Consider the following 15,523-nt stretch of genomic DNA (forward strand, 5'->3'; position numbering starts at 1 on the left):
GAGAAACTATCTGTTATGTAAGCCTTCACCTGAAGTACAATAAAATATTAAAAAAAAAAAAAAAAAAACAAGAAGCGGAAAATACTGTTGGTCTGATTCTTATTCCATAGGAGTATCTGGGTTTTGCCATATACACGAATCAATGAGAGGCTTTAGCCAGGCCAAAAAATTACAAGCAATAAAGACGTCACTTTTGCCTATTTCAGCTGGAAAACGCCACAGAATTCCAAAGACCAACTGAAGACAAATGAAATAATAAATATGTCTTTTTATTATATTATTATCGTATTTTCTGAACTGTTTAGAAGGATATCCTAATTCATGGCATTTTCTAAGAAACCACACATATATAACTGAAAAATAAGCTCTTAGAAAGGTCAGTGTTTTTTTGTAGAGCTCTCCATCACATGCACTCCTTGCTGCTCCTGCTGGTTTTAACTGGAAAGCAAGAAAGACTCAAAAAGTACGCCATGACCAGGGGCCGGAGTCTCATTATGACCAGACCAAGTCAAACGGATTTTGCAAGTCTGCCTTAGCAGTACAGTTCAGTGGGAGCTGGCAACTGGATTGAAAAAACCAAAAGCAAAGCAAACCAAACTGAAATAAAACAAAAATTACCTCCTAAATTCCCAGGGCAAGAAATGGTTTCTTGAGTTCATTTTTAGGCACCCCATATTGGCATACTGGAATCAGCCTTATGATCTTATGTATAAAGATTGCATTATTGCTGCAAAGCAGGAGATAATGTGCTTTGGGCTATTTCTGTCATAATGGCGACATCCTAGTGCTGACAGAATGACGTTCCATTAGCTGTCTGGTGCTAAGAGTTTGCTCCAGAAGAGAACACAGCTAACTAGTCCACGTAGGGACTGAACCCATGACCCTGGCCCGATCAGCACGCTGCTAATCACCTACCAAAATAGCTACCTTAATTAAGAGCTGCTTCCATTTATAGATCACCTGATGGATGCCAGGCACTGTGCTAAATGCTTCATGCACATTCTCTCTTCAACTTCACAAGACCCTTTCATAGTAGATACTACCTCTATTTCACAAAGATGGAAACCGAGGATCAGAATGGTTAAGAATCTTGTCCGACGTCTTACAGAAAGGAAATGGAAGATCCAGAACTCAAATTCAAATCTGTCTGACTCAAAAGCCTTGCCTCCTGGTACATAACAAACTGTACTGCCAATCAAGTCCAAATAAATCAAAAGGCATTGTACGATACAGTAATGAAAGAGAAAGACGCGTTAATCCAGATCCGAAAACAGTATTTTAAAACTCAGGACATCTTCACTCACAATTCAAAGCTGTTTCGATAACACAAACTAAAGATGGGTGCGTCTACTATTACCCACAAGCATTTTCACTCACAAAGGAATTCCGACTCATCCATGATGGCTTAGCAGGAAGCTGGCAAATTTTAACAAAAGCAGAAAAGTGTATTCCTGATAAGTGAGGAAAACAAAAACAAGTATCAATGTCTCAAAAGAAATTTAAATACTAGTTAATAATTTTCAATCCAATTCTTCCTATTCAACTAAAAAGGAGAAAATAATGCCGTTATTATTTCTTAGAATAAAACCATGATTGTTGTCAGCTACCATCAAGTCAGTCCCCGACTCACGGTGACCCCGTGTACAACACAAGGAAACGCTGCCTGGTCCTGTGTCATCCCCATGATCGCCATCCCCATGACTGGTTGCAGATCAGACCGTTGTGATCCACAAGGTCTTCACTGGCTCATCTTCAGAAGTAGAGCACCAGGCCTTTCTTCCTAGTCTCTCAGTCACAAAGCTCCACTGAAACCTGCTCAGCATCATAGCAACATGCAAGCCTCCAATGACAGAAGGTGGTGGCTGCGTGTGAGATGCCTTCACCAGGGATTGAGTCCAGGCCTCCTGCAGGGCAGGTGAGAAGTCTACCTCTGAACCGTCAATGCCCTCCTGAACCGCCAACACCACTGAACTCTAAAACGACTTTTGCTTTACAGAATTGTTCACTAATAAAATCAGCTGTCTGTTTACATTAGTGTGAGCACGCCAATAACATGTAAATATTGTATTCTTTAATGTTATGTTACATTAAAGATTTAATCAGAGGTGACTTTTAAATGACCAGAAGCTGTGCTGAAGAGAACTATGCCAGAAAGTGATGGGTTAAACAGCAGTCAAAGCAACGCCCCAGGCCACATAAACAAGTGAAATTAACAAAGATTTATTGAAAACTACCTACTAGGAAGTAAATTCTCCTCTCTTTTTGTCAGACGCTGGGAATGCAAAGATGACTAAAAACAGCGCAAAGGCCTCAAATCCAGTAGGGCAAAAAGACCTGTAAGAAATGATAATTCAAGGCAGAGTACCCAAACTATCCATGTCAAAGTGCCTAGGAGGGGAGAATGAGTGCTGGTCTGACGGGAGGACCAGAAAGCTGCTGTCAACCAGGCTGATGCCGACAAGGATTTCTGTGGGTGAAGAAGGGTCGGGGGGTGAAAGGTGGGCAGACATCCCAGGTTATGCGAACAGCATGAGCAAGGCCGGATGTGTGAACGCTCACAAGAGCGAGCACCTGAAATGACTGCACGCAGTACATAATGTCCTGGAGCACTACAGGTGGAGGCTGAGGTCAGAACTTACAGTCAAATCATAGACAATCCTGACCACCATCTTGGTAAGGGGTGGGAAACCAAGGCTACTCCAAGTAGCCTCTGAGCGTGAACTCTCAGCTGGATTGCCTGGGCTGCTATCCTGGCCCTCCTCCTTATTTAGCTGTGGACTTTGAACCAGTTGCTAAGGTCTCCGTGTTTCAGTTTCCTTGTCTTTAAATGGAAGCCAACAGTGCCAATTTTCTAAGGGGTGTCGGAAAGATTAAATGAGATCATACACATCAAGGGCCTAAAACAGCAGCTAGCACAGACCCTCAATAAACAATAAATACACATAATAGCTACTTCATTCCAGCACTGCAGGGCTAACGAGACAATAAAAGGGATTCCAACAGAAGGAAGCCCCAGAACTATGCATTGTGGATCTGCTAAAATTAACAAAGAGTAACCACAGGATTACCAGAGATCTATAAAAATAAAACGGTAAGTGTGGAGAAACCCTGTGATCTTCTTGTAGTTCTGAGTCCAGAAAGTTCATTTGTAATTGCACCAGCTCATTAATGCCTCAGATTATCCTTTCTCAAGGTGGTTCCAAAATGAATCCACATGGGATGAATTATTTCTTTGCCTCCTACAATGTCTAATATATTATACTTGGACCATCTACGTAACTCTACATACCTGAGTGAAAGAAGTGTGGATGAAAAACATACAAATTTAAGTGAAACCCTGGGCATTTCTGTTAGAACTGTATGTTAGCACAATATCACAAAAGCAAAAACCTGTGATGTGCGAGACTTTGCAAGAGGAGACATGCATGCTTCTTGAAACTGATCTTCATTAATTCCAATCTCTTTCAGGTAACTTTCTAACAGCTTTTCAACCTACAAAAAGAACATTTAACTTTTATAATTAACATAGAAAAACGGTAACTGACAGTTCTCACATTACGTATCTAGCTTAGAAAAGTATAATCAGATGCTTGTTTGCAATTATTAATCTACATATTATATTACACGGTACTGACATTGTTTTTCACAAAAAAACAAACGACAAAAAGTTAAAATACTTTACAGAGAATCACGTAAAATAATTTTATTTCCTCTACTAGAAATAATGTGAGGATCATGAAGTTCAATGTGGCATAACTCTTCAGCTGCCCAGAGGCATTTTTAAAAATCACAAGACAATCAGGGCTAAATGAATAATTAACACTTCCCTGGATGCATCAGCAAAAGAATAAGAATAAAATTTAAAGATTAGATGCAAGATCCCTTAAAATCGTCAAAAAAACACTCCTTGTTGAACTGGTGTTATGTTTTATTGTGTATATTCTCAACAACAAAACAAATAAAATAATAATAATAATAAAACTATTCCTCGGATTCTAGAGTAGAAGAGATAAAAGTAACATTGAGATGCTCAGAGAACTCTCAGAACATCATGTTAACTGGTAGTGTTATTAGGGTAGATTTGATTTTTGTAAAAGTAAAGAATTTTAATGGAAAAGTCCTTTTTTATTTAAAAAAAGCTAGAAGTAATAGTAATCAGTGAAAAAAATACTCACCAGTTCTTTGTATTCCTGATGAATCTCTGTATAGGTCAATTTGCTTTCTTCTTCATCATCAAAAACTAAATTAAAAATAGTACACAGTGTAAACATAAAAAAGCCATTTCACCAATGTAAATATAAAAGTCTATTCCTTACAAACAGAGCTATTATTCTTATAGCTTAGTTCTTTGGCTTCTAATTCTTGGGTTTTTTTCTTAATACCCTTAGATAAAAAGGACATCTGAAAATATAGATAAGGTATATTTATGCTACATCTACCACTTCCTAAGTCCAAAAGTTCTTGGAGAATAAGTTATGAGAACTGATACATGGTCAGTTTTTCAGATTTGTTAGAAAGGCAGAATTCTTAAGCTTATGATGGGTGCGTGTATTACTAGTCAATCTTGGGTAATGTTCTTTCTCAATATCAGATCATGGGTCTCAACTTTCACCACAGAAAGTATAGTTCGGTAATGATAAACTGAATACACTGATACTAAAGGTCATGAAAAACCTGAAATATCCAGGTTATAATACTCAGCTTTATCAGAGAAATACTTCCCTCACACACCAGTCCCCTATATGCCCCAGGATGCTTCTAGATTCCTACACTATAAATACCACCACTAATATTATTCCAAATATCTTATAATGCAATGTGATTGTAATAATCTCTTCTTCAAAAAGGACAAGCAACCTAGGCATTTGGGATCAAAAAAAGAAAAGATTCTTCAAGAATAAAGAATTCTTGTGCGTATGAGCACCAGAACCAAAACCTAAGCTCATCCAGAAAGTCTTTCTTTACCAGTTCTTAAAAGTCTGAAGGAATGAACAAATCTGAACATATCTCCTTGATAACAGATAAAGCAAGTGACCTGATGTAGAAAATAACTTCTCACTTCACTGCTCCCCGAAGACGATGGGTAATAAAAAGTTAAAAATAAAAAATCTCTTAAACTTTTTATGAGAAACCAATTCTCAGAACATGGGAAGAAAATCACCATGACAGCTTTTTTTAAAAAAACAAAAACATTTTATTGTGCTTTCAGTGAAAGTTTACACAGAAAATTAGTTTTCCATTCAATAACTTATACACAAACTGTTGCATGACATCGACTGCAATCCTGCAATGTGTCAGCACTTCCTCATTTACGCTCTGGGTTCCCCGTTTCCATCCGTCCAGTTTCCCTGCCCCCCTCTGCCTTCTCATCTTTGCTTTTGGGCAAATGGTGCTCTCTTGGTCTTGTATAGTTGATCGTCTTTGCAGCATATTCCTCACGGGTGTTACTGTTCATTTTTCAGGCTAGTCTATCATTTGGCTGAAAGGTGACCTCTAGGAGGGGCTTCAATTCCAAGTTTGAAGGGTGTCTTAGGGCAATAGTCTCAGGGGTTCCTCCAGTCTCTACTAGGTCAGCAAGTCTGGTCTTTTTTATGAATTTGAGTTTTGTTCTACATTTTTCACCCATTCTAACCAGGACCTTCTATTGTGTTCGTGGTCAGAGCGGTGGGTAGTGGTAGCCAGGCACCATCTAGTTCTTCTGCTCTCAGTCTAGAGGAGGCTGTGGTTCATGCGGGCTGTTAGTCCTCTGGACTAATTTCTTCCTTGAGTCTTTGGTTTTCTTCATTCCTCTGCTCCAGACAGGAAGAGATTAATAGCTGTATCTTAGATGGCTGCTTGCAAGCTTTTAAGACCCCAGATGCTACTCGCCAACCTAGGATGCAGAACATTATCTTTATGAACTGTTATGCCAATTGACCCAGCTGTCCCAGCTGTCCCCTAAGACTGTGGTTCTTGGCCTTCAAGTCCAGTAGTTCAGTCTCAAGGGGTGTCTGGTTATGCCTAAGAATTTTCCTAACTGTGTCCCCATGTGCTGTATTATGTGTATGAATATACATGCAGCACAAATATGTAGAAACGTCCATAACTATACCTATGCACGCATGCAGGTGTACTCCTTATACAACCTCTCACACCTATTTAGCATACATATCTACCTATGCATCCACTCACAAATTACTGTTATTACTGTTGTTGCAGGATATGTTACAGTATTTACTGTATTTGCCATTCACTCTTGTGTATCTATCAGTGTCTTCCTTTGCCTTGGTCATGCTGCTCTCCTTCCCTGTATTGTGTCCTGCCTTTCCCTTCACCAGAGTTAACACGTGTCTACTATCTATTTAATGATCCTCCCTCCCTCCACCTCCCTCCCCTGGTAACGATCAAAGAATGATTCTTCCTGTGTGTAAACCTATCCTTGACTTTTTATAATAGTGGTCTCATACAGTATTTGTCCTTTTGTGATTGACTTATTTTACTCAGCACAATCTCCTCCAGATGAATCCATGTTGTAAAATGCTTTGTGGATTCATCGTTATTGTTGGGTAGTATTCCACCGTACCTATGTACTATAATTTGTTTATCCATTCAACCATTGATGGACGTTTAGGTTATTTACATCTTTTTTGCTATTGCGACTAATGCTGCAATGAACATGGGTGTGCATATGTCTGTTTGTGTCACAGCTCTTATTTCTCTAGGACATATACCCAGGAGTGGGATTGCTGGATTGTATCGTATTTCTATTTCTAGCTTTTTAAGGAAGCACCATACCATTTTCTATAGTAGCTGTTAACCGTTGATGGACATTTGGGTTAATTCCATCTTTTCGCTATTATGACTAACGCTGCAATGTACATAGGTGTTGTCTTAGGCTGGGTTCTCTAGAGAAGCAAAACCAGTAAAGCGTATAAACATATACAGAGAAATTTATATCAAGGAAACAGCTCATGCAATTGTAGAGGCTAGAATGTCCCAAGTCCATGGATCAGGGTAGAGACCTCTCCCAATTCATGGAGCCGCAAAAGCTGGCAAGCCCAAGATTGGCAGGTCAGAGAGCAGGGCTCTGCTCACAGGCTATGAAGATCGACGAATCCCAAGTTCGGCAGACAAGCTGACAGCTCAATTCCCAAAAACCGGAGGTGAGACGACAGCAGGCAGCCGCAGGATCCGGAGTGAGCAAACAGCCAGAACGTCTGCTTATATTCAGATGCAGGCCACACTCCCAAAGAAACTCCCTTTCATCTGACTGCCTACTCGCAGTATATTCAATCATGGGAGTCATCACATATAAACACTGAGAATCACAGCCCAGCCAAGACGACACACAATCTTAACCATCACAGGTGTGCATCTGTCTATTTGTGTCACTGCTCTTATTTCTCTAGGATAAATACCCAGGAGTAGGATTGCGGGATTGTATGGTATTTCTATTTCTAGCTTTTTAAGGAAGCGCTATACTATTTTCTATAGCAGCAGTACCATTTTACAGTTCCACCAGCAGTGTATAAAAGTTCCAATCTCCCCACAACCTCACCAGCATCTGTTGTTTTCTGGTTTTTTTCACCAGTATAATTACTGCCAGGGTGAGATAGTATCTCATTGTAGTTTTGATTTGCATCTCTCTAACAGCTAATGATTGTGAGCATTTCTTCATGTGTTTGCACCATGACAGTTTTTTATAAGAGGTTTTTAAACGGTGCCTAAATACAGCGTGTTTGATAATATAAGCACACATAATTATACCTGTCCAAACCTGATATTCTTTTTAAGTTCTCATGCAAACAGACTTATACAAGGACATCACTGTATTTTAGAACTGCTCAAATACTTCTCAGATAATACTTTATAGATTATAAATTGCTGTTCATAATAGGACTCAGTGTTGACCTTTAATAAGTAGCCCAAAGAAAAGAATATATATAGATAAAAGCTTATGCCTTTTGCTTTTGAAAAGAGCCCCAACAGATCAGCATCAGCTATGAAATTGTGTCCAAAAGCTCATCCAATTCTTCATCCAATAAGGCTGGGCACCAAGGCACACTTCTTTCCCGATCCCTGAATTTCCAGGAGGAGACTACGTTTTGTTCACGAATCTTACGCTGTACTTCCCACAACTCTAAGCCAATCTTGAGATTTTAGAAAATTTAAAAAAAGAAAACTCTCCTCAAGATTGAAAACTCCTATTTAGAAGAAATACAATTATGCACTCATAAAATCTGATTATTGTTTAAAATTCAAATGTACCTCAATACTTCATTATTCTACTCTATCCTGTAACAGAAAAAAAAGCTGCGTTAATTGTGAATAATTTTTTCTCCTACTTAAGATCTACCTAATACTGAGACAAACACTAATTTGCTACTTTTAACCAATAATATAAAGCAACAATTTCTTTGTAAATGTTTAAAGAAATATTACTGTTAATAGTTTTAAAATGTTAAAATTCTCTTACAATAGGCTCCGGATTGTTTTGCAGTACTGAAACTTTGCTGATACAAATATTACTGAACACGACTAGGTCATTTTTGTTACACATAGATTAATAACGAATACATTAATAATGACTTTAAAATAAAGAAAACCAAAACAAATGTCCACTGAATGATCACCAGTGAGACACTGCAGGAGATTAGAAAGATACATTTTCTTTCAAGAAGCTACAATCTAATTAGGGAAACAGGACAAATTCATGAATCACAAACACACTTTAATTCCCCCAGAATGATCTTTCTAAAACGCAAAACAGATGTCTGTAATTATTGGCTTGAAACTCTTCAATGACTGCTCATTGCCTAGAGAATAAGTGCAAGACCCTTAGAAGGCCAGGCAAGACCCTCCAAGACTGGGTCCCACGTCTCATCTCCACCACTCCACAACCCAAACTTTGCACTCTTACCAATATCCTACTCCCCGAAATGCCTGCAAACACAGCACATGCACTGCTTCAAACCTCCAGGCCTTTGCTCAAGCAGTTCCTTCTTTCTGCCTCTCCCCTCTTCTCTCCCAACCACTCTTCAAGACACAAGGCAACGGACACCTTCTCCGTGACCTGTTACCTACTCGCCAACCCCTAAGCGGTTAGATCCTTTCTTCTAATTCATAACACACAGCACCCTGTGTCTACCTTTATTACAGCACCTACCATTTTATATTTAAATTCTGTTTACCTCCTTATCTTCCCCACTAGAGTATAAACTTCCCAAGCTCAAAGACTGCTTTATTCATCTTTCTATCCCCAGCTTCTGGCCCAAGGACTCATATATAGTAGACACTCAATGTTTGTTGAAATAAGTGTTGATTTAAATTATCTGAGGTAGAGAACAGCATGCTGACAACCCAAAGCCAGTGAAGCATAAAAACTGTATTCCAAGTGTCACTGGCCATGTTAGTTCCATTTCTCCTGGCATCTCTATTCAAGGAGATATTCCAGCTGCAAAACAAAAATAAAACCAAGCCTGTTGCCATCGAGTGGATTCCGACTCATAGCGACCCCGAAGGACAGAGCAGAACTGCCCCATACGGTTTCCAAGGAGCAGCTGGCCTTTTGATCAGATTTCCTTGTGCTTCATCAGTCTCATAACAGCATTTTAAATTCGTAAAAGGAGTACAAAAAAAAAAATTTTGTTTTTGAACTTCTTAAAAAATACTTATAAAAACGATACTTAATAACTACTACTGGAATTCTCATTGTGGCACTGGGAATGCAATGAATAGATTCCACGTCCATCTAAATTTCATCTTTACCAGACTCATGGAATGGAAGGGCTGAAAAGGACTCTTAAAAGGTCATCCAGAATAACCAACCATGGGATGGCTGAATCTCATGTATAACATCTCCAGTGACTGTCAGATCCACTCTTAAAACACTGCTAGTGCCTGAGGAACTCATCACCTTCCCAGGAAGGCCAACCCATCTCGGGCGAGTTCCGTTATGAAGCACTTCCTTCAGAGAAATGTTTCCCTGTAGCTTGTACCCACTGTTCCCAGCTCTCTCCCACTGACCCTTACAAAACAAGACTAATCTCTCCAACATAAGACAGAGCTTCAAATGACTGCCGGGTATTACCACCCTCGAAGTCTTGCCACGCTAAACAAGCCTTGTAACGGTTGGGTACTCATTCACATGATAGCATTTTTGGTTTCTTTTCCGTGAACGGGATCCAATTTGTCTTCAAGAACTGAATGCAGAACTCCAACTGTGAACTGATCAGCACCCAGAGGTGCCCCTCTCTCACAAGGAATATTATGCTACTTCTATATTCTTAGGAGCCCTGGTGGCACAGTGGTTAAAGCTCTCCACTGCTAACCAAAAGGTCAGCGGTTGGAACCCACCAGCTCCTCTGAGGGAGAAAGATGTGGCAGTCTGTTTCGTAAAGATTTACAGCCTTGGAAACCCTATGGGGCAGTTCTACTCTGTCCTGTAAGGTCGCTAGGAGTCGGAAGCGACTCACCGGTAACAGGTTTGGTTTTGGTTTCAGAGGGTCGCTATCAGCCAGAATTGATCGACAGCAGTGGGTTTTGGGTCTATATTCTTTGTTGGAAGGCACTCCCCATTTCTGGGATAGCCAAGTGTCAGAAATCTCCATAAAAGGAATACAAGCAACCGGGATCCATCACCAGCTCTGGGCCTGCCAGAGGTCATCATAGCCCTCCTTCTCATTCAGCTGCTGGTCTGGGGCAAATCATTTCCCATTTCCTAAGCTGACTATACAGGGCGAAATACTAGGGATCAGAATGGCCTCGGTGCATACTGATGTTTCTCCTCTCAAATCACCGGGGAAGCAGCTGAAGACGCCCACCCCAAACAGTCCACTGGCCCAGGACAGGCGTGCGGGAAAGGGTGAGAGACCGTGCACAGGGTTGGTGTTTTCCGGAGATGCATTTGGGTCTGCAAGCAGAAGGACCTCGGTCCCCACTTCAGTCCTGTGACGCAAAGCCCCGCAGAGTGAAAGCCACCCTCCTGCATTCCGGGCTCTGAATGCGGCCGACAGGGTTGGATGGGGCGTGAGGATCAGATGGTTTGCGCTGACCACCTCCCCGCCCACTGCGGTTGAGAGGAGGCGAGAAAGCACTGCCGGTCCCAGTTGTCGTTTTTACCTTCACATTTCTGCTCCACAAAGTCCAGGATGGGGATGGACCAGTCCGGGCCTCGGAGGAAGCCCGCGATGCTCTCCACCACCCACTCCACCTCCTCCTCCTCTTCCGCAGCCATCCCACTCGGCGTGGCAAGAGGCGCCCTGACCTCCGAGCCAGCTGAGGCCCTTCGGTCGCGGGAGCCAAAGGCCAATAGGCGGCTTTCCAGGACTGGGGGAGCGCTGCCCCCGCCGCCGCCCCGACGCCTGGATGGAAGCTGCAAACCAGTAACGTAAAAATGGTCGCTACGGCAACGCGCGTAGCAGCCCCAGGGGCCGCCCGGAAGCGAACGCAGCTTCCCGGGAGTCTGCGCGCCTCAGAGAGGGGCGTTTGAAGAACGTTTCCAATTGGCTGGAAAAGACAGTAGCGGAGCAAAAGCTAGCCCTCCGCCCATTGGCTCGGAGTTGTTAGGCAGACGTATAGCCATTGGCTGGAGTTTGAGCACCTCCGAGAGGGGCAGTTGAAGAACGTTTCCGATTGGCTGGAAAAAGAACAGTTATCAAAAGATAGCCCTCCGCCCATTGGCCGGGAGTTAGCGCAAATATGTAGCCGTTGGCTGGAGATCCTGCTAGGCGTCTCAGCATTCCAGAAAGAGGCGTGGGAGCTGAGTCTTTCGCTACGTCGGCTGAAAACTGGGCATTGAACCAAAAGGACTACGAAGGTGCAGGTTTACCGTGTGTCCCCAGCACCTCAGTCCCTCCCATTTTGAGCCCTGCTGGCCCAGACCCCCCAAAACCAAACCCCTTGACTTCGAGTGGATTTCGACTCATAGCGACCGTACAGGACAGACTGTAACTGCCCCATATGGTTTCCAAGGCTGTAAATCTTTAGGGAAGCAGGTTGGCCACATCTTTCTCCTGCAGAGCGGCTGGTGGGTTCCAACCGTTGACTTTTCAGTTGGCAGCAGAGTGCTTTAACCACTGCGCCACCAGGGCTACGCTGGCCCAGACGGCGTTTGTAATTAAAGGGTCGTTTGAAAATATCAAAACTGAGCCAGGTAGCTATAAGATTTGCTGATTGGCTCTCCAGGCTGATGTTCAACATCTAATGCATAGAGATAGTTGGAATTAGGAGTTTTTCAAGGGAAACATGAAAATTGATATGCATTTAAATAAATGTTGATGAACCAAATCTTATATAGCTTCCACTCAACCCTTAGATTGGGGTCCATTGTAATAATATGTTTTAAATGATCTCCAAAGGTCAAAGAGACAGCCCTGTGTATATATATATATATATACGTAAATGAGATACACACACAGTTTATCGTCTTTTTGTGTAAAAATGGAAAGCGCTACTTTATCCTTTCTTTACAGCTGGTTAGTGTGTATGGTGTGCGTGACTGTGTACATACAGTATTTTACTTGGATACATATATGTGATTGTTTAATACGTATTTTAGTGTGCAGTTTTGTTTATCTTTACTCCCTCCATCGGGAGGGGGGTACCATAAATAATTCAGCCATTTTTTGCTTCTACAAACTGCTGAAATAAACACCTTTCTGTTCTGAAGAACTGCTGGTTTTGTTTACTATTAGATTCTAGTGAAATGGCTAAATGAAAGAATACATATCTTAATTTATTTTACTAACCCTCATTTGCTAGATTAAATTATTTCAGTTTTTAAAGCAAGAAACAACTCTGTAATAAACACACTTGTACATATGTTTTGAACCCTATTCCTGTTTCCTTTAAATAAATTCCCAAAGGAAGAATCACTGGGCCTACTATTTGTAAGCTTTAAAAAATTAGTTGACAATTTACTAAATTAAAAATGATACATAATTTTAATTTTAAGGACCCCTGTTGGTGTAGTGGTTAAGTGCTTGACTGACAACCGAAAGCTCGGCGCTTTGAACCCACCAGAGGCTCTGCTGGATGAAAAACCTGGTGATCTGCTCAGGTAAAGATTATAGCCTAGAAAACCCTATGGGGCACTTCTACTCTGCCCTATAGGGTCGCTATGCATTAGAATCAGCTTAACAGCATACAACAAAACCAAAGTTATTTTAATTTTTATTTCTGTATTAATGAAATTGAACATGGTTTCATGTTTGTTAGCCTTTGTAGTTCTTCCTGCATTATCTTTTCATATCCTCGGATCTTTTTTGTTTTTGCTTTTTTGTTGTCATTTTATTTCTTGCTTTTCTTTCCCCTTCAGATGAAAACATAAACTATACATTACTGAAAAAAACTCAAGATTAAGCAATAACTTGCTTGGGAAAAGTATCCATTTACTTCAAATCTGTGATCATTCTTTATTAGGATGTTATTTTTTTTTCCTATTGATTTGTAGGAGCTTTTTATACATTATAGGGATTTTAACCCTTTGTCCCATATTGCATGACAAGTTTAGTATTTGCTTTTTAATTCCATTCATTGTGTCTTTTGCCATATAGGTATTTTATATTTGCCATTTGGTTTGAGATGGGAAGTAATAAGTTAATTTTCCCCAGAGGATAGCCTTGGTCCAAATACGACTAGCTGGAAATGGGTGGGAAGGGTTTTTTTGAATTACTGAGAAGAGGTAGAAGGAAAGAAGGACATCATCGTTAGGCTGAAATGTTGTGACAGCAGAGGTGGATTACTGTGGCTTTTAGTTCTGTCTTCTAAACAGGCTTGAAATAGAAATCTAGTTTTGTTTTTCTCCCAGTTTCCTTCTTTGAAGAAGCAGCTGCTTGCATGGTTTCTCATGAGACTGGAGGCTACAGAGTGCTACCCGACTGCACTGGGCATTACTCAGCATTAGAGTCTTTCTCTTCAGTCTCTTGCAAGTACTTCCCAATTCCACTTGAAGCAAATGGTGACTAGGAGCACAAGCTCTCCTTTTTGCTCCTTCCCACCATTCTTCCCGAATGTGAGCGACGCAGATTTCTTTAGGCCTAACAAGTTCTCTCACTTATTTCAATACATTTGATTATTCCAGTCTTCTCAAAACTTAAGGCTTTTCTTTTCCTTCACTGCTTGGGATTCTTATAACCGGGATGCTGACACACTTTTGGGAAAATAAATACTTTTATCATGAAATGAACACAAACTCAGGAGAACAGGGCTCACACTACTAAGGCAAGCCGTGTGTGTGTACGGGGGTAACAATGAGAAGATGAGGTGGGTGTGTTTCATCACAGGTCACTTCGTGCAGTCAGTAATGTTTTTCATGCTTCTCAGTGGTGCAGAGCAGCATCATCTCTTTAAAAATCATGACTTCTCATTTTGACAATTTTATTACCCTTTTCATCTACTGCATATGAACAAATTCTCATATTAATGACATTTGTTATAACAGAAGAGACTGAAATAGATACACATAAATAAATGTGTGCGTGTGTGTGTGTGTGTGTGTGACCAGACCCGTTGCTGTCAAGTAGATTCCGACTCATAGCGACCCAATAGGACGGAGAAGAACTGCCCCATAGGGTTTCCAAGGAGCGGCTACTGGATTTACACCGCCAACCTTTTGGTTAGCAGCCGAGCTCTTAACCACTGCGCCACCAGGGCTCACCACTTGGCACAATGCTTGGTACCTGCTATACGGTTACTTGCCATCGAGTCGATTTCGACTCAGTGACCCAATGTGACAGAATAGAACTGCCCCCATAGGGTTTTCTAGGCTCTAATCTTTACCGAAGCAAATGGCCAGATTTTTCACCCACGGAGCTGCTGTGGGTTCGAACTGCTAACCTTTCGCTTAGCAGCCGAGCGTTTAACCGTTGCGCCACCAGGGCTCCTTCTGGTACTTGGTAAAGGCTCAATAAATATTAGCTATTATTATTATGGAGCCCTGGTGGCGCAGTGGTTAAGCGTTTGATTGGTTGGCAGTTCGAATCCACCAGCCGCTCCTTGAAACCCATGGGGCAGTTCTATTCTGTCCTTTAGGGTCGCTATACCAAACGAAAAAACTCATTGCCATCGAGTCGATTCCGACTCATAGTTGGAATCGACTCGACGGCAGTGGGTTTGGTTTCTTTTTTTTTTTAATTATACGTAGTTTGAGGTTTTTTGTTTTGTTTTTAACAACTTACAGCGTGGATATAAGAAGCCATTCTCTTTACTTTGCCTCTCTCTTCACCAGGAAGTGTTTTGTGTTTTTTCTCGAGGCTCTATTGAAATCTCGCGATACTCCCCAACCCATAGGTCATTAACTGCCTGGGAGTGAGCCTCTGTCTGCCTTATTAAAGGGTTATGTAAAGTTCAGTCTTAGGCAGATGACTGCGCTCCTCCAGGCTTTTCGGGGCATCACGTGAATAACAACGCATGGTTGTGTAGTGCTTTTCATTTGACAAAGGGATTTCCACCTATCATTTGATTCAGCGACCTTGTGACCTAAATAAGGATAGTATCAAAATTCACCCCATGTTACAGATGGGAAACTGAGGCTCAGTGCCGC

General features: G+C 41.3%; 1 protein-coding gene across 2 annotated transcripts in view; it reads right to left on the reverse strand.

Annotated features, from left to right (window-relative positions):
* CFAP36 (cilia and flagella associated protein 36) overlaps positions 1 to 11,407 on the reverse strand; it is a 34,345-nt gene extending 22,938 nt beyond the window's left edge. Inside the window, exons 1-3 of one of the 2 annotated variants that reach the window (XM_023735084.1) lie at positions 11,101 to 11,407; positions 4,176 to 4,240; positions 3,391 to 3,492 (exon numbers count right to left, since the gene is read on the reverse strand). In XM_023735084.1, the coding sequence (XP_023590852.1) occupies positions 3,391 to 3,492; positions 4,176 to 4,240; positions 11,101 to 11,215 (282 nt within the window). In that variant the 5' untranslated portion in view covers positions 11,216 to 11,407. The remainder of the gene's footprint in view (positions 1 to 3,390; positions 3,493 to 4,175; positions 4,241 to 11,100) is intronic. The other variant, XM_004369450.2, reaches the window with a different exon arrangement.
* Positions 11,408 to 15,523: the final 4,116 nt, after the last annotated feature.

This window comes from Trichechus manatus, unplaced genomic scaffold (assembly GCF_000243295.1).
Source record: "Trichechus manatus latirostris isolate Lorelei unplaced genomic scaffold, TriManLat1.0 scaffold00005, whole genome shotgun sequence".
NCBI classification, from domain to species: Eukaryota; Metazoa; Chordata; class Mammalia; order Sirenia; family Trichechidae; genus Trichechus; species Trichechus manatus.